The sequence below is a fragment of the Telmatherina bonti genome, assembly GCF_933228915.1.
Source record: "Telmatherina bonti genome assembly, chromosome: 1".
In the NCBI taxonomy this organism is placed as follows: Eukaryota; Metazoa; Chordata; class Actinopteri; order Atheriniformes; family Telmatherinidae; genus Telmatherina; species Telmatherina bonti.
In genome coordinates this window covers 45,402,698-45,429,989 of record NC_136619.1, presented here as the reverse complement: position 1 = coordinate 45,429,989, position 27,292 = coordinate 45,402,698, and the positions used below count along the sequence as shown (strand labels likewise).

Below are 27,292 nucleotides of genomic sequence, written 5' to 3'. Positions count from 1 at the left end.
CGTATACCATTCAATCGTACACCATCCGATCATACACCATCCGATCGTAGACCATCTAAATGTAGACCATCTGATCGTAGAGCATCTGATGGTAGACCATCTTATCATAGACCATCTGATCGTAGACCATCTGATCGTAGGCCATCTAAATGCAGACCAACTGATGGTAGACCATCTAAATGTAGACCATCTGATCGTAGAGCATCCAATGGTAGACCAATTGATGGTAGACCATCTAAATGTAGACCAACTGATGGTAAACCATCTAAATGTAGACCATGTAAATGTAGACCATCTTATGGTAGACCATCTTTCGTAGACCATCTGATCGTAGACCATCTGATCGTAGACTATTTGATCGCAGACCATCTAAATGTAGACCATTTAAATGTAGACCTTCTGATCGTATACCATTCAATCGTACACCATCTGATCGTAGACCATCTGATCGTAGACCATCTGATCGTAGACCATCCGATCGTAGACTTTTTAAATGTAGACCATCTGATCGTAGAGCATCTGATGGTAGACCATCTTATCATAGACCATCTGATCGTAGACCATCTGATGGTAGACCGTCTGATCGTAGACCATCTGATTGTAGACCATCTAAATGTAGACCATCTGATCATAGACTATCTACATGTAGACCAACTGATCGTACACCATCTGACTGTAGACCATCTGATTATAGACCATCTAAATGTGGACAAACTGATCGTAGACCATCTGATCGTAGACCAACTGATGGTAGACCATCAAAATGGAGACCATCTGATCGTAGACCATCTGATGGTAGACCATCTGATCGTAGACCATCTGATCGTAGACAATCTAAATGTAGACCATTTAAATGTAGACCATCTGATCGTAGACCATCTGATTGTAGACCATCCGATCGTAGACCATCCGATCGTAGACCTTTTAAATGTAGACCATCTGATCGTAGACCATCTGATGGTAGACCATCTGATCGTAGAACATCTGATCGTAGACAATCTTAATGTAGACCATTTAAATGTAGACCATCTGATCATAGACCATCTGATTGTGGACCATCAGATCGTAGACCTTTTAAATGTAGACCATCTGATCGTAGAGCATCTGATGGTAGACCATCTTATCATAGACCATCTGATCGTAGACCATCTGATCGTAGGCCATCTAAATGTAGACTAACTGATGGTAGACCATCTAAATGTAGACCAACTGATGGTAGACCATCTAAATGTAGACCAACTGATCGTAGACCATGTTATGGTAGACCATCTTTTGTAGACCATCTGATCGTAGACTATTTGATCGCAGACCATCTAAATGTAGACCATTTAAATGTAGACCTTCTGATCGTATACCATTCAATCGTACACCATCCGATCATAGACCATCCGATCGTCGACCATCTAAATGTAGACCATCTGATCGTAGAGCATCTGATGGTAGACCATCTTATCATAGACCATCTGATCGTAGACCATCTGATCGTAGGCCATCTAAATGCAGACCAACTGATGGTAGACCATCTAAATGTAGACCAACTGATCGTAGAGCATCTGATGGTAGACCATCTTATCCTAGACCATCTGATCGTGGACCATCCAATCGTAGACCATCCGATCGTAGACCTTTTAAATGTAGACCATCTGATCGTAGAGCATCTGATGGTAGACCAATTGATGGTAGACCATCTAAATGTAGACCAACTGATGGTAGACCATCTAAATGTAGACCATGTAAATGTAGACCATCTCAATGTAGACCATCTGATCGTAGACCAACTGATCGTAGACAATCTAAATGTAGACCAACTGATCGAAGATCATCTAAATGTAGACCAACTGATGGTAGACCATCTGATCGTAGACCAACTGATCGTACACCATCTAAATGTAGACCAACTGATGGTAGACCATCTAAATGTAGACCATTTAAATGTTGACCATCTGATTGTAGATCATCTGATTGTAGACCATTTGATTATAGACCATCTAAATGTAGACCAACTGATCGTAGACCATCTTATTGTAGACCAACTGATGGTAGACCATGTAAGTGTATACCAACTGATCGTAGACCATCTTATGGTAGACCATCTTTCGTAGACCATCTGATCGTAGACTATTTGATCGCAGACCATCTAAATGTAGACCATTTAAATGTAGACCTTCTGATCGTATACCATTCAATCGTACACCATCTGATCGTAGACCATCTGATCGTAGACCATCTGATGGTAGACCATTCGATCGCAGACCATATAAATGTAGACCATTTAAATGTAGACCTTCTGATCGTATACCATTCAATCGTACACCATCTGATCGTAGACCATCTGATTGTAGACCATCTGATCGTAGAGCATCCGATCGTAGACCATACGATCGTAGACCTTTTAAATGCAGACCATCTAATCTTAGACCATCCGATCGTAGACCATCTGATCGTTGACCAACTGATCGTAGACCATCTAAATGTGGACCATCTGATCGTAGACCATCCAATCGTAGACCATCCGATCGTAGACCTTTTAAATGTAGACCATCTGATCATAGAGCATCTGATGGTAGACCAACTGATCTTAGACCATCTAATCAGAGACCTTTTAAATGTAGACCATCTTATGGTAGACCGTCTGATCGTAGACCATCTGATCGTAGACTATCTACATGTAGACCAACTGATCGTAGACCATCTGATCGTATACCATCTGATTGTAGACCATCTGATTATAGACCATCTAAATGTGGACCAACTGATCGTAGACCATCTGATGGTTGACCATCTGATCATAGAGCAACTGATAGCAGGCTGTCTGATCGTAGACCAACTGATTGTAGACCGTCTGGTGTGATTTAGCTGCTCACCTCTCTGATGTGACTCGAATTCGCTCATTGTTGGACGACTGCTTCTCGTCATCCTTCTCTCTGAAGTACTCCTCCACACACTGCTCCTCAAACTCGTGTAGACCTTTCAGTTCTTCTGGACTAAGCACCAGCTCTGTGGAAACATGGGAACCACCAGGGATGAGAGACAGGGATGGTTTTGATGGCCGGGTTCTGTCCGGTTAAGACCAGTATGAACCTCCACTTCTTAGTCCCATCTCAAAATTGTATTGTTTATACAACCGATGCTACCCCTGCAGCTTGGTGGATTTTAAAAGTCCACTATATCACTGCAATGCACCAGCAGCCAACTGAATATCACCTCCTGTCTGTCTGCCTTTTGCTATTGGTTATATTTTCATTCAACTTCAGGATAGTTTTTTATATAAGTGTCTTAATTACTGAACATCAGTAGTCAGACTCCGCCCCCAGCCTAAGTGAAGGAGCCATCAGGCCCCGCCCCAGACGCTTCAATGAGGTGTCTTACGTAGTCGCCTCTCGCGGTCATCATGCTCCCCCTCTGCCCTTCGTCGGCAGCGGCAGCACAGCCTCTTCATCACAATATAGATGTGAGGGAAGATGATTAGGGGCGGGGGCAGGATGGGTCGGTCATGGAAGGTCATGATCAGCTGATACCTCTGGAACTTCCACACCTGATTGGAGATGGACTTCACCTCGAAGAAAGTGTTGCTTTGGAGGAAGAAAAAGAAAAAAGATGAATCTATGCTAACTGGTGGAGTTTTATCCAGGTGGATCTTAGGATCCTTTCCATACAATTCTATCCTACAGCAGTGGGTGCTATGCTACATGGTGGAAGCTACGCGGTGGATGCTATGTGGTGAAGACTATGTGGTGAAGGCTACGTGGTGAGGGCTACGTGGTGAGGCTACCTGGTGAGGCTACCTGGTGAGGCTATGTGGTGGCGGCTACGTGGTGGTGGCTATGTTGTGGAGGCTACATGGTGGATGCTATCTGGTGGAGGCTACGTGGTGGTTGCCACGTGGTGGAGGCTACATGGCGGATGCTACGTGGTGGATGCTACATGGTGGATGCCACATGGTGGAGGCTACATGATGGAGGCTACATGGTGGAGGCTACATGGTGGACGCTACATGGTGGATGACTTGTGGTGGATGCCACGTGGTGGAGGCTACATGGTGGATGCCTCGTGGTTGAGTCTACATGGTGGAGGCTACATGGTGGACACTACGTGGTGGAGGCTACATGGTGGACGCCACGTGGTTGAGGCTACATGGTGGACACTACGTGGTGGACGCTACGTGGTGGACGCTACTTGGTGGACGCTACTTGGTGGACGCTACTTGGTGGACGCTACTTGGTGGAGGCTACGTGGTGAAGGCTACTTGGTGGAGGCTACGTGGTGAAGGCTACGTGGTGGAGGCTACATGGTGGAGGCTACATGTTGGAGGCTACATGTTTGAGGCTACATGGTGGACGCTACGTGGTGGATGCTACGTGGTGGACGCTACGTGGTGGACACTACATGGTGGATGTTACGTGGTTGAGGTTACATGGTGGGCAGTACGTGGTGGAGGCTACATGGTGGACGCTACATGGTGGAGGCTACATGGTGGATGCTACGTGGTGGATGCCACGTGGTGGAGGCTACATGTTGGAAGCTACATGGTGGACGCTACATGGTGGACACTACATGGTGGATGCTACGTGGTGGATGCTACGTGGTGGTTGCCATGTGGTGGACGCTACATGGTGAATGCTACGTGGTGGACGCTACATGGTGGATGCTACGTGGTGGATGCTACGTGGTGGATACTACGTGGTGGATGCTACGTGGTGGACGCTACATGGTGGATACCATGTGGTGGAGGCTACATGGTGGACGGAACGTGGTGGCGGCTACGTTGTGGAGGCTACGTGGTGATTGCCACGTTGTGGAGGCTACATGGTGGATGCCATGTGGTGGAGGCTACGTGGTGGATGCTACGCGATGGATGCCACGTGGTGAAGGCTACATGGTGGAGGCTACATGGTGGATGCCAAGTGGTGGAGGCCACATGGTGGACGGTACGTGGTGGAGGCTACATGGTGGCGGCTACATGGTGGAGGCCTCATGGTGGATGCTACATGGTGGAGGCTACATGGTGGATGCTACGTGGTGGTTGCTACGTGGTGGAGGCTACATGGTGGATGCCTCGTGGTGGAGTCTACATGGTGGAGGCTACATGGTGGACACTACGTGGTGGAGGCTACATGGTGGACGCCACGTGGTTGAGGCTACATGGTGGAGGCTACATGGTGAACGCTACATGGTGGATGCTACGTGGTGGATGCTACATGGTGGAGGCTACATGGTGAACGCTACATGGTGGATACCAGGTGGTGGAGGCTACATGGTAGACGGTACATGGTAGACGGTACATGGTAGACGGTACATGGTGGACGGTACATGGTGGACGGTACATGGTGGTGGCTACGTTGTGGCGGCTACGTGGTGGTGGCTACGTTGTGGAGGCTACGTGGTGGATGCAACGTGGTGGAGGCTACGTGGTGGATGCCACGTGGTGGAGGCTACATGGTGGAGGCTACATGGTGGAGGCTACATGGTGGACGCTACGTGGTGCAGGCTACATGGTGCAGGCTACATGGTGGATGCTACGTGGTGGAGGCTACATGGTGGATGCCACGTGGTGGAGGCTACATGGTGGACGCTACGTGGTGGAGGCTACATGGTGGAGGCTACATGGTGGACGCTACGTGGTGGAGGCTACATGGTGGAGGGTACATGGTGGATGCTACGTGGTCGATGCTACGTGGTGGGTGCCACGTGGTGGAGGTTACATGGTGGAGGCTACGTGGTGGTTGCCACGTGGTGGAGGCTACATGGTGGATGCCACGTGGTGGAGGCTACATGATGGAGGCTGCATGGTGGATGCTACGTAGTGGATGTTACATGGTGGAGCTTACATGGTGTATGATACGTGTTGGATGTTACGTGGTGGTTGCAACATGGTGGAGGCTACTTGGTGGAGGCTACATGGTGGATGCTACATGGTGGAGGCTACATGTTGGAGGCTACATGGTGGAGGCTAAATGTTGGAGGCTACATGGTGGAGGCAACATGGTGGAGACTACGTGGTGGACGCTACATGGTGGATGCCACGTGGTGGAGGATACATGGTGGATGCTACGTGGTGGAGGCTACATGTTGGAGGCTACAAGGTGGATGCTAAATGGTGGAGGTTACATGGTGGATGCTACGTGGTCGTTGCCACGTGGTGGAGGCTACATGGTGGAGGCGACATGGTGGATCCTACGTGGTGGACGCTACATGGTGGATGCTATGTGGTGGATGCCATGTGGTGAATGCTACGTGGTGGAGGCTACATGGTGGACGGTACGTGGTGGCGGCTACGTTGTGGAGGCTACGTGGTGTTGGCTACGTTGTGGAGGCTACATGGTTGTTGCAACGTGGTGGAGGGTACGTGGTGGATGCCACGTGATGGAGGCTACATGGTGGAGGCTGAATGGTGGATGCTACGTAGTGGAGGCTACATGGTGGATGCTACGTAGTGGATGTTACATGGTGGAGCCTACATGGTGTATGCTACGTGGTGGATGCTACGTGGTGGTTGCTACATGTTGGAGGCTACATGGTGGAGGCTACATTGTGGAGGCTACATGTTGGATGCTACATGTTGGATGCTACGTGGTGAATGCCACGTGGTGGAGGCTACAATGTGGAGGCTACATGGTGGACGCTACGTGGTGGACGCTACGTGGTGGACGCTACGTGGTGGATGCTACGTGGTGGACGCTACATGGTGGATGCTACGTGGTGAATGCCACATGGTGGAGGCTACGTGGTGGAGGCTACATGTTGGAGGTTACATGGTGGAGGCTACAATGTGGAGGCTACGTGGTGGATCCTACGTGGTGGACGCTACATGGTGGATGCTACGTGGTGGAGGATACATGGTGGATGCCACGTGGTGGAGGCTACATGATGGAGGCTACATGGTGGAGGCTACATGGTGGAGGCTACATCGTGGATGCCACGTGGTGGAGGCTACATGGTGGATGCTACGTAGTGGATGTTACGTGGTGGAGCCTACATGGTGTATGATACGTGTTGGATGTTACGTGGTGGTTGCAACATGGTGGAGGCTACTTGGTGGAGGCTACATGGTGGATACTACATGGTGGAGGCTACATGGTGGAGGCCACATGGTGGAGGCTAAATGTTGGAGGCTACATGGTGGAGGCAACATGGTGGAGACTACGTGGTGGACGCTACATGGTGGATGCCACGTGGTGGAGGATACATGGTGGATGCTACGTGGTGGAGGCTACATGTTGGAGGCTACAAGGTGGATGCTAAATGGTGGAGGTTACATGGTGGATGCTACGTGGTTGTTGCTACGTGGTGGAGGCTACATGGTGGACGCTACATGGTGGAGGCTACATGGTGGATACTACGTGGTGGACGCCACATGGTGGATGCTATGTGGTGGATGCCATGTGGTGAATGCTACGTGGTGGAGGCTACATGGTGGACGGTACGTGGTGGCGGCTACGTTGTGGAGGCTACGTGGTGTATGCTACGTTGTGGAGGCTACATGGTGGATGCAACGTGGTGGAGGCTACGTGGTGGATGCCACATGATGGAGGCTACATGGTGGATGCTACGTAGTGGAGGCTACATGGTGGATGCTACGTAATGGATGTTACATGGTGGAGCCTACATGGTGTATGCTACGTGGTGGATGCTACGTGGTGGTTGCTACATGTTGGAGGCTACATGGTGGAGGCTACGATGTGGAGGCTACATGGTGGACGCTACGTGGTGGATGCTACGTGGTGAATGCCACGTGGTGGAGGCTACGTGGTGGAGGCTACATGTTGGAGGCTACATGGTGGAGGCTACAATGTGGAGGCTACATGGTGGACGCTACGTGGTGGAGGTTACATGGTGGATGCTACGTGGTCGTTGCCACGTGGTGGAGGCTACATGGTGGACGCTACATGGTGGAGGCTACATGGTGGATCCTACGTGGTGGACGCCACATGGTGGATGCTATGTGGTGGATGCCATGTGGTGGAGGCTACAATGTGGAGGCTACATGGTGGACGCTACGTGGTGGACGCTACGTGGTGGACGCTACGTGGTGGACGCTACGTGGTGGATGCTACGTGGTGGACGCTACATGGTGGATGCTACGTGGAGAATGCCACGTGGTGGAGGCTACGTGGTGGAGGCTACATGTTGGAGGCTACATGGTGGAGGCTACAATGTGGAGGCTACATGGTGGACGCTACGTGGTGGACGCTACGTGGTGGATGCTACGTGGTGGATGCTACGTGGTGGACGCTACATGGTGGATGCTACGTGGTGGATGCTACGTGGTGGACGCCACATGGTGGATGCTACATGGTGGATGCTATGTGGTGGACGCTACATGGTGGATACCAGGTGGTGGAGGCTACATGGTGGACGGTACGTGGTGGAGGCTACGTGGTGGAGGCTACATGGTGGACGCTACGTGGTGGACGCCACGTGGTGGATTCCACGTGGTGGAGGCTATATGGTGGATGCCACGTGGTGGATGCTACGTGGTGGAGGCTACATGTTGGAGGCTACATGGTGGACGCTACATGGTGGAGGCTACATGGTGGAGGCTACATGGTGGAGCCTACATGGTGGATTCTATGTGGTGGTTGCCAGATAGTGGATGCTATGTGGTGGTTGCCACGTGGTGGACGCTACATGGTGGATACCACGTGGGTAAGGCTACATGGTGGACAGTACGTGGTGGAGGCTACATGGTGGACGCTACATGGTGTAGTCTACATGGTGGATGCTACGTGGTGGAAGCTACATGGTGGACGGTACATGGTGGACGGTACGTGGTGGCGGCTACATTGTGGAGGCTACGTGGTGGTGGCTACGTTGTGGAAGCTACATGGTGGATGCCATGTGGTGGAGGCTACGTGGTGGATGATACGCGATGGATGCAACGTGGTGGAGGCTACATGGTGTATGCCACGTGGTGGAGGCTACATGGTGGAGGCTAAATGGTGGAGGCAACATGGTGGAGGCTACATGTTGGAGGCTACATGTTGGAAGCTACATGGTGGATGCTACATGGTGGAGGCTACATGGTGGATGCTACGTAGTGGATTTTACATGGTGGAGCCTACATGGTGTATGCTTCGTGGTGGACGCTACGTGGTGGAGGCTACTTGTTGGAGGCTACATGGTGGACGGTACGTGTTGGGTGCGACATGGTGGATGCTACATGGTGGAGGCTACAATGTGGAGGCTACATGGTGGAGGCTACGTGGTGGAGGTTACATGGTGGATGCTACGTGGTCGTTGCCACGTGGTGGAGGCTACATGGTGGACGCTACATGGTGGAGGCTACATGGTGGATCCTACGTGGTGGACGCCACATGGTGGATGCTATGTGGTGGATGCCATGTGGTGGAGGCTACAATGTGGAGGCTACATGGTGGACGCTACGTGGTGGACGCTACGTGGTGGACGCTACGTGGTGGACGCTACGTGGTGGATGCTACGTGGTGGACGCTACATGGTGGATGCTACGTGGTGAATGCCACGTGGTGGAGGCTACGTGGTGGAGGCTACATGTTGGAGGCTACATGGTGGAGGCTACAATGTGGAGGCTACATGGTGGACGCTATGTGGTGGACGCTACGTGGTGGATGCTACGTGGTGGACGCTACATGGTGGATGCTACGTGGTGGACGCCACATGGTGGATGCTACATGGTGGATGCTATGTGGTGGACGCTATATGGTGGATACCAGGTGGTGGAGGCTACATGGTGGACGGTACGTGGTGGAGGCTACGTGGTGGAGGCTACATGGTGGACGCTACGTGGTGGACGCCACGTGGTGGATTCCACGTGGTGGAGGCTACATGGTGGATGCCACGTGGTGGATGCTACGTGGTGGAGGCTACATGTTGGAGGCTACATGGTGGACGCTACATGGTGGAGGCTACATGGTGGAGGTTACATGGTGGAGGCTACATGGTGGAGCCTACATGGTGGATTCTATGTGGTGGTTGCCAGATGGTGGATGCTATGTGGTGGTTACCACGTGGTGGACGCTACATGGTGGATACCACGTGGGTAAGGCTACATGGTGGACAGTACGTGGTGGAGGCTACATGGTGGACGCTACATGGTGTAGTCTACATGGTGGATGCTACGTGGTGGACGCTACATGGTGGATACCACGTGGTGGAGGCTACATGGTGGACGGTACATGGTGGACGGTACGTGGTGGCGGCTACATTGTGGAGGCTACGTGGTGGTGGCTACGTTGTGGAAGCTACATGGTGGATGCCATGTGGTGGAGGCTACGTGGTGGATGATACGCGATGGATGCAACGTGGTGGAGGCTACATGGTGTATGCCACGTGGTAGAGGCTACATGGTGGAGGCTAAATGGTGGAGGCAACATGGTGGAGGCTACATGTTGGAGGCTACATGTTGGAAGCTACATGGTGGATGCTACATGGTGGAGGCTACATGGTGGATGCTACGTAGTGGATTTTACATGGTGGAGCCTACATGGTGTATGCTTCGTGGTGGACGCTACGTGGTGGAGGCTACTTGTTGGAGGCTACATGGTGGACGGTACGTGTTGGGTGCGACATGGTGGATGCTACATGGTGGAGGCTACATGGTGGAGGCTACATGGTGGATGCCAAGTGGTGGAGGCCACATGGTGGACGGTACGTGGTGGAGGCTACATGGTGGCGGCAACATGGTGGAGGCCTCATGGTGGATGCTACATGGTGGAGGCTACATGGTGGATGCTACGTGGTGGTTGCTACGTGGTGGAGGCTACATGGTGGATGCCTCGTGGTGGAGTCTACATGGTGGAGGCTACATGGTGGACACTACGTGGTGGAGGCTACATGGTTGACGCCACGTGGTTGAGGCTACATGGTAGAGGCTACATGGTGAACGCTACATGGTGGATGCTACGTGGTGGATGCTACATGGTGGAGGCTACATGGTGAACGCTACATGGTGGATACCAGGTGGTGGAGGCTACATGGTAGACGGTACATGGTAGACGGTACATGGTAGACGGTACATGGTGGACGGTACATGGTGGACGGTACATGGTGGACGGTACATGGTGGTGGCTACGTTGTGGAGGCTACGTGGTGGTTGCTACGTTGTGGAGGCTACGTGGTGGATGCAACGTGGTGGAGGCTACGTGGTGGATGCCACGTGGTGGAGGCTACATGGTGGAGGCTACATGGTGGAGGCTACATGGTGGACGCTACGTGGTGCAGGCTACATGGTGCAGGCTACATGGTGCAGGCTACATGGTGGATGCTACGTGGTGGAGGCTACATGGTGGAGGCTACATGGTGGAGGCTACATGGTGGACGCTACGTGGTGGAGGCTACATGGTGGACGCTACGTGGTGGAGGCTACATGGTGGAGGCTACATGGTGGACGCTACGTGGTGGAGGCTACATGGTGGAGGCTACATGGTGGAGGCTACATGGTGGAGGGTACATGGTGGATGCTACGTGGTCGATGCTACGTGGTGGGTGCCACGTGGTGGAGGTTACATGGTGGATGCCACGTGGTGGAGGCTACATGATGGAGGCTACATGGTGGAGGCTACATGGTGGAGGCTACATCGTGGATGCCACGTGGTGGAGGCTGCATGGTGGATGCTACGTAGTGGATGTTACGTGGTGGAGCTTACATGGTGTATGATACGTGTTGGATGTTACGTGGTGGTTGCAACATGGTGGAGGCTACTTGGTGGAGGCTACATGGTGGTGGCTACATGGTGGAGGCGACATGTTGGAGGCTACATGGTGGAGGCTAAATGTTGGAGGCTACACGGTGGAGGCAACATGGTGGAGACTACGTGGTCGACGCTACATGGTGGATGCCACGTGGTGGAGGATACATGGTGGATGCTACGTGGTGGAGGCTACATGTTGGAGGCTACATGGTGGATGCTAAATGGTGGAGGTTACATAGTGGATGCTACGTGGTCGTTGCCACGTGGTGGAGGCTACATGGTGGATGCTACATGGTGGAGGCTACATGGTGGATCCTACGTGGTGGACGCTACATGGTGGATGCTATGTGGTGGATGCCATGTGGTGAATGCTACGTGGTGGAGGCTACATGGTGGACGGTACGTGGTGGCGGCTACGTTGTGGAGGCTACGTGTTGTTGGCTACGTTGTGGAGGCTACATGGTTGTTGCAACGTGGTGGAGGCTACGTGGTGGATGCCACGTGATGGAGGCTACATGGTGGAGGCTACATGGTGGATGCTACGTAGTGGAGGCTACATGGTGGATGCTACGTAGTGGATGTTACATGGTGGAGCCTACATGGTGTATGCTACGTGGTGGTTGCTACATGTTGGAGGCTACATGGTGTAGGCTACATTGTGGAGGCTATATGTTGGATGCTACATGTTGGATGCTACATGGTGAATGCCACGTGGTGGAGGCTACAATGTGGAGGCTACATGGCGGACGCTACATAGTGGAGGCTACATGGTGGAGGCTACATGGTGGAGGCTACATGGTGGATTCTATGTGGTGGTTGACACATGGGGGATGCTATGTGGTGGTTGCCACGTGGTGGGCGCTACATGGTGGATACCACGTGGGTAAGGCTACATGGTGGACAGTACGTGGTGGAGGCCACATGGTGGACGCTACATGGAGTAGTCTACATGGTGGATGCTACGTGGTGGACGCTACATGGTGGATACCACGTGGTGGAGGCTACATGATGGACGGTACATGGTGGACGGTACGTGGTGGCGGCTACGTTGTGGAGGCTACATGGTGGACGCTACGTGGTGCAGGCTACATGGTGGATGCTACGTGGTGGAGGCTACATGGTGGATGCCACGTGGTGGAGGCTACATGGTGGATGCCACGTGGTGGAGGTTACATGGTGGACGCTACGTGCTGGAGGCTACATGGTGGAGGCTACATGGTGGACGCTACGTGGTGGAGGCTACATGGTGGAGGCTACATGGTGGAGGCTACATGGTGGAGGGTACATGGTGGATGCTACGTGGTGGATGCTACGTGGTGGGTGCCACGTGGTGGAGGTTACATGGTGGACGCTACGTGGTGGTTGCCACGTGGTGGAGGCTACATGGTGGATGCCACGTGGTGGAGGCTACATGATGGAGGCTACATGGTGGAGGCTACATGGTGTAGGCTACATCGTGGATGCCACGTGGTGGAGGCTACATGGTGGATGCTACATGGTGGACGCTACGTGGTGGACGCTACGTGGTGGATGCTACGTGGTGGACGCTACATGGTGGATGCTACGTGGTGAATGCCACATGGTGGAGGCTACGTGGTGGAGGCTACATGTTGGAGGCTACATGGTGGAGGCTACAATGTGGAGGCTACGTGGTGGATCCTACGTGGTGGACGCTACATGGTGGATGCTACGTGGTGGAGGATACATGGTGGATGCCACGTGGTGGAGGCTACATGATGGAGGCTACATGGTGGAGGCTACATGGTGGAGGCTACATCGTGGATGCCACGTGGTGGAGGCTACATGGTGGATGCTACGTAGTGGATGTTACGTGGTGGAACCTACATGGTGTATGATACGTGTTGGATGTTACGTGGTGGTTGCAACATGGTGGAGGCTACTTGGTGGAGGCTACATGGTGGATACTACATGGTGGAGGCTACATGGTGGAGGCTACATGGTGGAGGCTAAATGTTGGAGGCTACATGGTGGAGGCAACATGGTGGAGACTACGTCGTGGACGCTACATGGTGGATGCCACGTGGTGGAGGATACATGGTGGATGCTACGTGGTGGAGGCTACATGTTGGAGGCTACAAGGTGGATGCTAAATGGTGGAGGTTACATGGTGGATGCTACGTGGTCGTTGCCACGTGGTTGAGGCTACATGGTGGAGGCTACATGGTGGATCCTACGTGGTGGACGCCACATGGTGGATGCTACGTGGTGGATGCCATGTGGTGAATGCTACGTGGTGGAGGCTACATGGTGGACGGTACGTGGTGGCGGCTACGTTGTGGAGGCTACGTGGTGTATGCTACGTTGTGGAGGCTACATGGTGGATGCAACGTGGTGGAGGCAACGTGGTGGATGCCACGTGATGGAGGCTACATGGTGGAGGCTACATGGTGGATGCTACGTAGTGGAGGCTACATGGTGGATGCTACGTAATGGATGTTAAATGGTGGAGCCTACATGGTGTATGCTACGTGGTGGATGCTACGTGGTGGTTGCTACATGTTGGAGGCTACATGGTGGAGGCTACAATGTGGAGGCTACATGGTGGACGCTACGTGGTGGACGCTACGTGGTGGACGCTACGTGGTGGATGCTACGTGGTGGACGCTACATGGTGGATGCTACGTGGTGAATGCCACGTGGTGGAGGCTACGTGGTGGAGGCTACATGTTGGAGGCTACATGGTGGAGGCTACAATGTGGAGGCTACATGGTGGACGCTACGTGGTGGACGCTACGTGGTGGATGCTACGTGGTGGACGCTACATGGTGGATGCTACGTGGTGGATGCTACGTGGTGGACGCCACATGGTGGATGCTACATGGTGGATGCTATGTGGTGGACGCTACATGGTGGATACCAGGTGGTGGAGGCTACATGGTGGACGGTACGTGGTGGAGGCTACGTGGTGGAGGCTACATGGTGGACGCTACGTGGTGGACGCCACGTGGTGGATTCCACGTGGTGGAGGCTACATGGTGGATGCTACGTGATGGTTGCCACATGGTGGAGGCTACATAGTGGATGCTACGTGGTGAACGCTACGTGGTGGATACCACGTGGTGGAGGCTACATGGTGGACGGTACATGGTGGACGGTACGTGGTGGCGGCTACATTGTGGAGGCTACGTAGTGGTGGCTACGTTGTGGAAGCTACATGGTGGATGCCATGTGGTGGAGGCTACGTGGTGGATGATACATGGTGGACGGTACGTGGTGGCGGCTACATTGTGGAGGCTACGTAGTGGTGGCTACGTTGTGGAAGCTACGTGGTGGATACCACGTGGTGGAGGCTACATGGTGGACGGTACATGGTGGACGGTACGTGGTGGCGGCTACATTGTGGAGGCTACGTAGTGGTGGCTACGTTGTGGAAGCTACATGGTGGATGCCATGTGGTGGAGGCTACGTGGTGGATGATACGCGATGGATGCAACGTGGTGGAGGCTACATGGTGTATGCCACGTGGTGGAGGCTACATGGTGGAGGCTAAATGGTGGAGGCAACATGGTGGAGGCTACATGTTGGAGGCTACATGTTGGAAGCTACATGGTGGATGCTACATGGTGGAGGCTACATGGTGGATGCTACGTAGTGGATTTTACATGGTGGAGCCTACATGGTGTATGCTTCGTGGTGGATGCTACGTGGCGGATGCTCCGTGGTGGATGCTCCGTGGTGGACGTTACATGGTGGATCCTACGTGGTGGACGCTACCTGGTTGATACCAGGTGATGGAAGCTACATGGTGGTGGCTACGTTGTGGAGGCTAAATGGTGGATGCAACATGGTGGAGGCTACGTGGTGGATCCCACGTGGTGGAGGCTACATGGTGGATGCTACGTAATGGTTGCCACATGGTGGAGGCTACATAGTGGATGCTACGTGGTGAACGCTACGTGGTGGAAGCTACGTGGTGGATGCTACGTGGTGGATGCTACGTGGTGGATGCTATGTGGTGGAGGCTACGTGGTGGTTGCCACGTGGTGGAGGCTACGTGGTGGATGCTACGTGGTGGATGCTACAAGGTGGATGCCACGTGGTGGAGGCTACATGGTGGAGGCTACATGGTGGATGACACGTGGTGGATTCCACGTGGTGGAGGCTACATGGTGGATACCACGTGGTGGAGGCTACGTGGTGGAGGCTACGCGATGGATGCCCCGTGGTGGAGGCTACATGGTGGAGGCTACATGGTGGACATTACGTGGTGGATATTACGTGGAGGAGGCTACATGGTGGATGCCACGTGGTGGAGGCTACATGGTGGACACTACGTGGTGGAGGCTATGTGGTGGAGGCTACGTGGTGGAGGCTATATTGTGGATGCTACGTGGTGGAGGCTACATGGTTTAGGCTACATGGTGGAGGCTACTTGGTGAAGGCTACATGGTGGAGGCTATATGTTGGAGGCTACATGGTGGAGGCTACATGTTGGAGGCTATATGGTGGAGGCTACATGTTGGACGCTACGTGGTGGATGCTACGTGGTGGATGCTACGTGGTGGACACTACATGGTGGAAGCTACGTGGTGGAGGCTACATGGTGGATGCTACGTGGTGGACGCCACGTGGTGGATTCAACGTGGTGGATGCTACGTGGTGGAGGCTACATGTTGGAGGCTAAATGGTGGACGCTCCATGGTGGAGGCTACATGGTGGAGGCTACATGGTGTAGTCTACATGGTGGATGCTACGTGGTGGAGGCTATATTGTGGATGCTACGTGGTGGAGGCTACATAGTGGATGCTACGTGGTGGATGCTACAAGGTGGATGCCACGTGGTGGAGGCTACATGGTGGAGGCTACATGGTGGATGACACGTGGTGGATTCCACGTGGTGGAGGCTACATGGTGGATACCACGTGGTGGAGGCTACGTGGTGGAGGCTACGCGATGGATGCCCCGTGGTGGAGGCTACATGGTGGACACTACGTCGTGGAGGCTATGTGGTGGAGGCTACGTGGTGGAGGCTATATTGTGGATGCTACGTAGTGGAGGCTACATGGTTTTGGCTACATGGTGGAGGCTACTTGGTGAAGGCTACATGGTGGAGGCTATATGTTGGAGGCTACATGGTGGAGGCTACATGTTGGAGGCTATATGGTGGAGGCTACATGGTGGACACTACGTGGTGGATGCTACGTGGTGGACACTACATGGTGGAAGCTACGTGGTGGAGGCTACATGGTGGACGCTACGTGGTGGACGCCACGTGGTGGATTCCACGTGGTGGATGCTACGTGGTGGAGGCTACATGTTGGAGGCTAAATGGTGGACGCTACATGGTGGAGGCTACATGGTGGAGGCTACATGGTGGAGGCAACATGGTGGAGCCTACATGGTGGATTCTATGTGGTGGTTGCCAGATGGTGGATGCTATGTGGTGGATACCACGTGGGTAAGGCTACATGGTGGACAGTACGTGGTGGAGGCTACATGGTGGACGCTACATGGTGTAGTCTACATGGTGGATGCTACGTGGTGGAGGCTATATTGTGGATGCTACGTGGTGGAGGCTACATGGTTTAGGCTACATGGTGGAGGCTACTTGGTGAAGGCTACATGGTGGAGGCTATATGTTGGAGGCTACATGGTGGAGGCTACATGTTGGAGGCTACATGGTGGAGGCTACATGGTGGACACTACGTGGTGGATGCTACGTGGTGGACACTACATGGTGGACGCTACGTGGTGGACGCTACATGGTGGATGCTACATGGTGGATGCTACATGTTGGAGGCTAAATGGTGGAGGCTACATGGTGGACGCTACATGGTGGATGCTCCGTGGTGGATGCTCCGTGGTGGATGCTCCGTGGTGGACGTTACATAGTGGATCCTACATAGTGGATCCTACATCGTGGACGCTACATGGTGGATGCTACGTGGTGGATGCCATGTGGTGGATGCTACGTGGTGGATGCCATGTGGTGGATGCTACGTGGTGGACGCTACCTGGTTAATACCAGGTGGTGGAGGCTACATGGTGGACGGTACATGGTGGTGGCTACGTTTTGGAGGCTACGTGGTGGTGGCTACGTTGTGGAGGCTACATGGTTGATGCCACGTGGTGGAGGCTACGTGGTGGAGGCTACATGGTGGACACTACGTGGTGGAGGCTATGTGGTGGAGGCTACATGGTGGAGGCTACGTGGTGGATGTTACGTGGAGGAGGCTACATGGTGGATGCCACGTGGTGGAGGCTACACTATGGAAACTACGTGGTGGAGGCTATGTGGTGGAGGCTACATGGTGGAGGCTACATGGTGGAGGCTACATAGTGGACGCTACGTGGTGCAGGCTACATGGTGGAGGCTACATGGTGGAGGCTACATGGTGGATAACACGTGGTGGATTCCATGTGGTGGAGGCTACATGGTGGATGCCACGTGGTGGAGGCTACGTGGTGGAGGCTACGTGGTGGAGGCTATGCGATGGAAGCCTCGTGGTGGAGGCTACGCGATGGATGCCTCGTGGTGGAGGCTACATGGTGGAGGCTACATGGTGGACACTACGTGGTGGATGTTACGTGTAGGAGGCTACATGGTGGAGGTTACATGGTGGATGCTATGTGGTGGTATCCACATGGTGGATGCTATGTGGTGGTTGCCACGTGGTGGACGCTACATGGTGGATACCACGTGGGAAAGGCTACATGGTGGACAGTACATGGTGGAGGCTACATGGTGGACGCTACGTGGTGGATGCTACGTGGTGGACACTACATGGTGGAAGCTACGTGGTGGAGGCTAAATGGTGGACGCTACGTGGTGGACGCCACGTGGTGGATTCCACGTGGTGGATGCTACGTGGTGGAGGCTACATGTTGGAGGCTAAATGGTGGACGCTACATGGTGGAGGCTACATGGTGGAGGCTACATGGTGGAGCCTACATGGTGGATTCTATGTGGTGGTTGCCAGATGGTGGATGCTATGTGGTGGATACCACGTGGGTAAGGCTACATGGTGGACAGTACATGGTGTAGTCTACATGGTGGATGCTACGTGGTGGAGGCTATATTGTGGATGCTACGTGGTGGAGGCTACATGGTTTAGGCTACATGGTGGAGGCTACTTGGTGAAGGCTACATGGTGGAGGCTATATGTTGGAGGCTACATGGTGGAGGCTACATGTTGGAGGCTACATGGTGGAGGCTACATGGTGGACACTACGTGGTGGATGCTACGTGGTGGACACTACATGGTGGAAGCTACGTGGTGGACGCTACATGGTGGATGCTACATGGTGGATGCTACATGTTGGAGGCTAAATGGTGGAGGCTACATGGTGGACGCTACGTGGTGGATGCTCCGTGGTGGATGCTCCGTGGTGGACGTTACATAGTGGATCCTACATAGTGGATCGTACATTTTGGATGCTACATGGTGGATGCTACGTGGTGGATGCCATGTGGTGGACGCTACGTGGTGGATGCTCCGTGGTGGATGCTCCGTGGTGGACGTTACATGGTGGATCCTACGTGGTGGACGCTACCTGGTTGATACCAGGTGGTGGAGGCTACATGTTGGACGGTACGTGGTGGCGGCTACGTTGTGGAGGCTAAATGGTGGATGCCACGTGGTGGAGGCTACGTGGTGGATGCCACGTGGTGGAGGCTACATGTTGGAGGCTACATTGTGGAGGCTACATTGTGGAGGCTACATGGTGGATGCTACGTGGTGGAGGCTACCAGTTGGATGCTATGTGGTGGTTGCCACGTGGTGGAGGCTACATGATGGATGCTACGTGGTGGATGCTACATGGTGGATGCTACGTGGTGGATGCTACGTGGTGGAGGCTACATGTTGGAGGCTACATTGTGGAGGCTACATGGTGGATGCTACGTGGTGGATGCTACATGGTGGATGCTACGTGGTGGATGCTACGTGGTGGAGGCTACATGGTGGAGGCTACGTGGTGGAGGCTATATGGTGGATGCTACGTGGTGGAGGCTACATGGTTTAGGCCACATGGTGGAGGCTACTTGGTGAGGGCTACGTGGTGAAGGCTACATGTTGGAGGCTACATGGTGGAGGCTACATGTTGGAGACTACATGGTGGAGGCTACATGTTGGAGGCTACATGGTGGAGGCTACATGGTGGATGACAAGTGGTGGAGGCTACATGGTGGACACTACGTGGTGGATGCCATGTGGTGGATGCTACGTGGTGGATGCCATGTGGTGGATGCTACGTAGTGGACGCTACCTGGTTGATACCAGGTGATGGAAGCTACATGGTGGTGGCTACGTTGTGGAGGCTAAATGGTGGATGCCACTTGGTGGACGCTACATGGTGGAGGCTACATGGTGGAGGCTACATGGTGGATGCCACGTGGTGGAGGCTACATGGTGGAGGCTACATGATTGTCGCTACGTGGTGCAGGCTACATGGTGGAGGCTACATAGTGGATGTTACGTGTTGGATGTTACGTGGTGGAGGCTACATGGTGGATGTTACGTGGTGGCGGCTACGTTGTGGAGGCTAAATGGTGGATGCCACGTGGTGGAGGCTACGTGGTGGATGCCACGTGGTGGAGGCTACATGTTGGAGGCTACATTGTGGAGGCTACATGGTGGATGCTACGTGGTGGAGGCTACCAGTTGGATGCTATGTGGTGGTTGCCACGTGGTGGAGGCTACATGATGGATGCTACGTGGTGGATGCTACATGGTGGATGCTACGTGGTGGATGCTACGTGGTGGAGGCTACATGGTGGAGGCTACGTGGTGGAGGCTATATGTTGGATGCTACGTGGTGGAGGCTACATGGTTTAGGCCACATGGTGGAGGCTACTTGGTGAGGGCTACATGGTGGAGGCTACATGTTGGAGGCTACATGGTGGAGGCTACATGTTGGAGACTACATGGTGGAGGCTACATGTTGGAGGCTACATGGTGGAGGCTACATGGTGGATGACAAGTGGTGGAGGCTACATGGTGGACACTACGTGGTGGATGCCATGTGGTGGATGCTACGTGGTGGATGCCATGTGGTGGATGCTACGTGGTGGACGCTACCTGGTTGATACCAGGTGATGGAAGCTACATGGTGGTGGCTACGTTGTGGAGGCTAAATGGTGGATGCCACTTGGTGGACGCTACATGGTGGAGGCTACATGGTGGATACCACGTGGTGGAGGCTACATGGTGGAGGCTACATGGTTGTCTCTACGTGGTGCAGGCTACATGGTTGATGCTACGTGGTGCAGGCTACCAGTTGGATGCTACGTGGTGATTGCCACGTGGTGGAGGCTACATAGTGGATGTTACGTGTTGGATGTTACGTGGTGGAGGCTACATGGTGGATGTTACGTGGAGGAGGCTTCATGGTGGATGCCACGTGGTGGAGGCTACATGGTGGACACTGCGTGGTGGAGGCTATGTGGTGGAGGCTACGTGGTGGATGCTACAAGGTGGATGCCACGTGGTGGAGGCTACATGGTGGAGGCTACATAGTGGATGACACGTGGTGGATTCCACGTGGTGGAGGCTACGTGGTGGAGGCTACGCGACGGATGCCTCGTGGTGGAGGCTACATGTTGGAGGCTACATGGTGGACACTACGTGGTGGATGTTACGTGGAGGAGACTACATGGTGGATGCCACGTGGTGGAGGCGACATGGTGTAGGCTACATGGTGGACACTACGTGGTTGATGTTACGTGGAGGAGGCTACATGGTGGATGCCACGTGGTGGAGGTTACATGGTGGACACTACGTGGTGGAGGCTATGTGGTGGATGCCACGTGGTGGATGCTACGTGGTGGATGCTATGTGGTGGATGCCACGTGGTGGAGGCTACATGGTGGATGCCACATGGTGGAGGCTACATGGTCGATCCTACGTGGTGGAGGCTATGTGGTGGATGCCACGTGGTGGATGCTACGTGGTGGATGCTATGTGGTGGATGCCACGTGGTGGAGGCTACATGGTGGATGCCACATGGTGGAGGCTACATGGTGGATCCTACGTGGTGGAGGCTACCTGTTGGATGCTACGTTGTGGTTGCCACGTGGTAGAAGGCTAGATGGTGGAGGCTACTTGTTGGAGGCTACACGGTGGACGGTACGTGGTGGGTGCCACATGGTGGAGGCTACATGGTGGACGCTACATAGTGGATGCTACGTGGTGGATGCCAGGTGGTTGACGCTACATGGTGGACGGTACGTGGTGGGTGCCACATGGTGGAGGCTACATGTTGGGGGCTACATGGTGGATGCTACGTGGTGGAGGCTACATGGTGGACGCTGCATGGTGGACGCTACATGGTGGATACCACGTGGTTGAGTATACATGGTCAACGGTACGTGGTGGGTGCCACGTAGTGGAGGCCACATGGTGGATGCCACGTGGTGGAGGCTACATGGTGGACGCTACGTGGTAGAGGCTACATGGTGGAGGCTACATGGTGGAGGCTACATGGTGGACGCTACATTATGGATGCTACGTGGTGGAGGCTACATGGTGGAAGCTACATGATGGATGCTACGTGGTGGAGGATACATGGTGGAAGCTACATGGTGGATGCTATGTGGTCGATGCTACATGGTGGAGGCTACATGATGGAGGCTACGTGTTGGAGGCTACGTGGTGGGTGCCACGTGGTGGAGGCTACGTGTTGGAGGCTACGTGGTGGAGGCTCCGTGTTGGAGACTACGTGGTGGAGGCTACGTGGTGGGTGCCACATGGTGGAGGCTACATGTTGGGGGCTACATGGTGGATGCTACGTGGTGGAGGCTACATGGTGGATGCTACGTGGTGGGGGCTACATGGTGGATGCTACGTGGTGGAGGCTCCGTGTTGGAGACTACGTGGTGGAGGCTACGTGGTGGGTGCCACATGGTGGAGGCTACATGTTGGGGGCTACATGGTGGATGCTACGTGGTGGAGACTACGTGGTGGACGCTACGTGGTGGGTGCCACATGGTGGAGGCTACATGTTGGGGGCTACATGGTGGATGCTACGTGGTGGAGGCTACATGGTGGAGGCTACGTGGTGGAGGCTACATGGTGGAGGCTACATGGTGGACGCTATGTGGTTGAGGCTACATGGTGGAGGCTACATGGTTGACGCTACATAGTGGATGCTACGTGGTGGATACCACGTGGTGGAGGCTACGTCGTGGATGCTACACTATTGATGCCACGTGGTGGAGGCTACATGGTGGAGGCTACATGGTGGACGCTACGTGGTGGAGGCTACATGGTGGAGGCTACATGGTGGAGGCTACATGGTGGACGCTACATGATGGACGCTACGTGGTGGATTCCACGTAGTGGAGGCTACATGGTGGAAGCTACATGGTGGATGCCACGAGGTGGAGGCTACATGATGGAGGCTACGTGGTGGAGGCTTCGTGGCGGACGCTACATGGTGGACTCTACATGGTGGACGCTACATGGTGGATACCACGTGGTTGAGTATACATGGTCAACGGTACGTGGTGGAGGCTACATGGTGGAGGCTACATGGTGGACACTACGTGGTGGAGGCTATGTGGTGTAGGCTACGTGGTGGATGCTACAAGGTGGATGCTATGTGGTGGATGCTACGTGGTGGACGCTACATGGTGGATACCACGTGGTGGAGGCTACATGGTGGACGGTACGTGGTGGCGGCCACGTGGTGGAGGCTACATGGTGGAGGCTACATGGTGGAGGCTACGTGGTGGAGGCTACCTGTTGGATGTTACGTGGTGGTTTCTACATAGTGGATGCTACGTGGTGGATGCCACATGGTGGACGCTACATGGTGGACGGTACGTGGTGGGTGCCACGTGGTGGAGGTTACATGATGGGGGCTACATGGTGGAGGCTACATGGCGGAGGCTACGTGGTGGACGCTACGTGGTGGATGCTACGTGGTGGATGCTACGTGGTGGACGCTACATGGTGGATGCTACGTGGTGGATGCTATGTGGTGGACGCTACATGGTGGATACCACGTGGTGGAGGCTACATGGTGGACGGTACGTAGTGGCGGCTACGTTGTGGAGGCTACGTGGTGGTGGCTACGTTGTGGAGGCTACGTGGTGGATGCTACGCTATGGATGCCACGTGGTGGAGGCTACGTGGTGGATGCTACGCTATGGATGCCACGTGGTGGAGGCTACGTGGTGGATGCTACGCTATGGATGCCACGTGGTGGAGGCTACGTGGTGGATGCCACGTCGTGAAAGCTACATGGTGGATGCCACGTGATGGAGGCTACATGGTGGACGCTACGTGGTGGAGGCTACATGGTGGAGGCTACATGGTGGAGGCTACATGGTGGATGCCACGAGGTGGAGGCTACATGATGGAGGCTACGTGTTGGAGGCTACGTGGTGGAAGCTACGTGGTGGGTGCCACGTGGTGGAGGCTACCTGTTGGATGCTACGTTGTGGTTGCCACGTGGTAGAAGGCTGCATGGTGGAGGCTACGTGTTGGAGGCTACACGGTGGACGGTACGTGGTGGGTGCCACATGGTGGAGGCTACATGGTGGACGCTACATAGTGGATGCTACGTGGTGGATGCCAGGTGGTTGACGCTACATGGTGGACAGTACGTGGTGGGTGCCACATGGTGGAGGCTACATGTTGGGGGCTACATGGTGGATGCTACGTGGTGGAGGCTACATGGTGGAGGCCATGTGGTGGAGGCTACATGGTGGAGGCTACGTGGTGGAGGTTACATGGTGGACGCTACATTGTGGATGCTACGTGGTGGATGCTTCGTGGCGGACGCTACATGGTGGACGCTACATGGTGGACGCTACATGGTGGATACCACGTGCTTGAGTATACATGGTCAACGGTACGTCGTGGGTGCCACGTAGTGGAGGCCACATGGTGGATGCCACGTGGTGGAGGCTACATGGTGGACGCTACGTGGTGGAGGCTACATGGTGGAGGCTACATGGTGGACGCTACATGATGGATGCTACGTGGTGGAGGCTACGTGGTGGATTCCACGTAGTGGAGGCTACATGGTGGAAGCTACATGGTGGATGCCACGAGGTGGAGGCTACATGATGGAGGCTACGTGGTGGAGGCTTCGTGGCGGACGCTACATGGTGGACGCTACATGGTGGACGCTACATGGTGGATACCACGTGGTTGAGTATACATGGTCAACGGTACGTGGTGGGTGCCACGTAGTGGAGGCTACATGGTGGACGCTACGTGGTGGAGGCTACATGGTGGACACTACGTGGTGGATGTTACGTGGAGGAGGCTACATGGTGGATGCCACGTGGTGGACACTACGTGGTGGAGGCTATGTGGTGTAGGCTACGTGGTGGATGCTATAAGGTGGATGCCACGTGGTGGAGGCTACATGGTGGAGGCTACATATTGGAGGCTACATGGTAGAGGTTACATGTTGGAGGCTACATGGTGGAGGCTACATGGTGGACGCTACGTGGTGGATACTAAGTGGTGGATGCTAAGTGGTGGACACTACATGGTGGATGCTACGTGGTGGACGCTACATGGTGGATGCTACGTGGTGGACGCTACATGGTGGATGCTACGTGGTGGATGCTACGTGGTGGAGGCTACATGTTGGAGGCTACATGGTGGACGCTACATGGTGGAGACTACATGGTGGATGCTATGTGGTGGTTGCCACATGGTGGATGCTATGTGGTGGTTGCAACGTGGTGGACGCTACATGGTGGATACCACGTGGGAAAGGCTACATGGTGGACAGTACGTGGTGGAGGCTACATGGTGGACGCTACATGGTGGAGGCTACATGGTTGATGGTACGTGGTGGATGCCACGTGGTGGAGGCTGTGTGGTGGAGGCTACATGTTGGAGGCTACATGGTGGACGCTACATGGTGGACACTACATGGTGGATGCTACGTGGTGTTTGCCACGTGGTGGACGCTACATGCTTGAAGCTACGTGGTGGACGCTACATGGTGGATGCTACATGTTGGAGGCTACATGGTGGAGGCTACATGGTGGACGCTACGTGGTGGATGCTCCGTGGTGGACGTTACATGGTGGATCCTACGTCGTGGACGCTACATGGTGGATGCTACGTGGTGGATGCTACGTGGTGGATGCCATGTGGTGGATGCTACGTGGTGGATGCCATGTGGTGGATGCTACGTGGTGGACGCTACCTGGTTGATACCAGGTGATGGAAGCTACATGGTGGTGGCTACGTTGTGGAGGCTAAATGGTGGATGCCACTTGGTGGACGCTACATGGTGGAGGCTACATGGTGGATGCCACATGGTGGAGGCTACATGGTGGAGTCTACATGGTTGTCGCTACGTGGTGCAGGATACATGGTGGAGGCTACATGGTGGAGGCTACATGGTGGATGCTACGTGGTGCAGGCTACCAGTTGGATGCTACGTGGTGATTGCCACGTGGTGGAGGCTACATAGTGGATGTTACGTGGTGGATGTTACGTGGTGGAGGTTACATGGTGGATGTTACGTGGAGGAGGCTTCATGGTGGATGCCACGTGGTGGAGGCTACATGGTGGACACTGCGTGGTGGAGGCTATGTGGTGGAGGCTACGTGGTGGATGCTACAAGGTGGATGCCACGTGGTGGAGGCTACATGGAGGAGGCTACATGGTGGAGGCTACATGGTGGAGGCTACGCGATGGATGCCTCATGGTGGAGGCTACATGGTGGAGGCTACATGGTGGACACTACGTATTTGATGTTACGTGGAGGAGGCTATGTGGTGGATTCCACGTGGTGGATGCTACGTGGTGGATGCTACGTGGTGGATGCTATGTGGTGGATGCCACGTGGTGGAGGCTACATGGTGGATGCCACGTGGTGGAGGCCACATGGTGGATGCCACGTGGTGGAGGCTACATGGTGGACGCTACGTGGTGGAGGCTACATGGTGGATGCCACGTGGTGGAGGCTACATGGTGGACGCTACGTGGTGGAGGCTACATGGTGGAGGCTACATGGTGGAGGCTACATGGTGGATCCTACGTGGTGGAGGCTACCTGTTGGATGCTACGTTGTGGTTGCCACGTGGTAGAAGGCTAGATGGTGGAGGCTACTTGTTGGAAGCTACACGGTGGACGGTACGTGGTGGGTGCCACATGGTGGAGGCTACATGGTGGACGCTACATAGTGGATGCTACGTGGTGAATGCTACGTGGTGGATGCCAGTTGGTTGACGCTACATGGTGGAGGCTACATGTTGGGGGCTACATGGTGGATGCTAGGTGGTGGAGGCTACATGGTGGAGGCCATGTGGTGGAGGCTACATGGTGGAGGCTACGTGGTGGAGGCTACATGGTGGACGCTACATTGTGGATGCTACGTGGTGGATGCTTCGTGGCGGACGCTACATGGTGGACGCTACATGGTGGACGCTACATGGTGGACGCTACATGGTGGATACCACGTGGTTGAGTATACTTGGTCAACGGTACGTGGTGGGTGCCACGTAGTGGAGGCCACATGGTGGATGCCACGTGGTGGAGGCTACATGGTGGACGCTACGTGGTAGAGGCTACATGATGGAGGCTACATGGTGGAGGCTACATGGTGGACGCTACATGATGGATGCTACGTGGTGGATTCCACGTGGTGGAGGCTACATGGTGGAAGCTACATGGTGGATGCCA

General features: G+C 54.4%; 1 protein-coding gene across 1 annotated transcript in view; it reads right to left on the bottom strand.

The window, feature by feature from the left end:
* trpm1a (transient receptor potential cation channel, subfamily M, member 1a) overlaps positions 1-27,292 on the bottom strand; it is a gene marked incomplete at its 3' end in the record, with an annotated part of 223,195 nt that overhangs the window by 13,298 nt on the left and 182,605 nt on the right. The window contains exons 25-26 of the mRNA XM_079264958.1: positions 3,370-3,572; positions 2,865-2,997 (exon numbers count right to left, since the gene is read on the bottom strand). Coding sequence (XP_079121084.1) covers positions 2,865-2,997; positions 3,370-3,572 — 336 coding nt within the window. The remainder of the gene's footprint in view (positions 1-2,864; positions 2,998-3,369; positions 3,573-27,292) is intronic.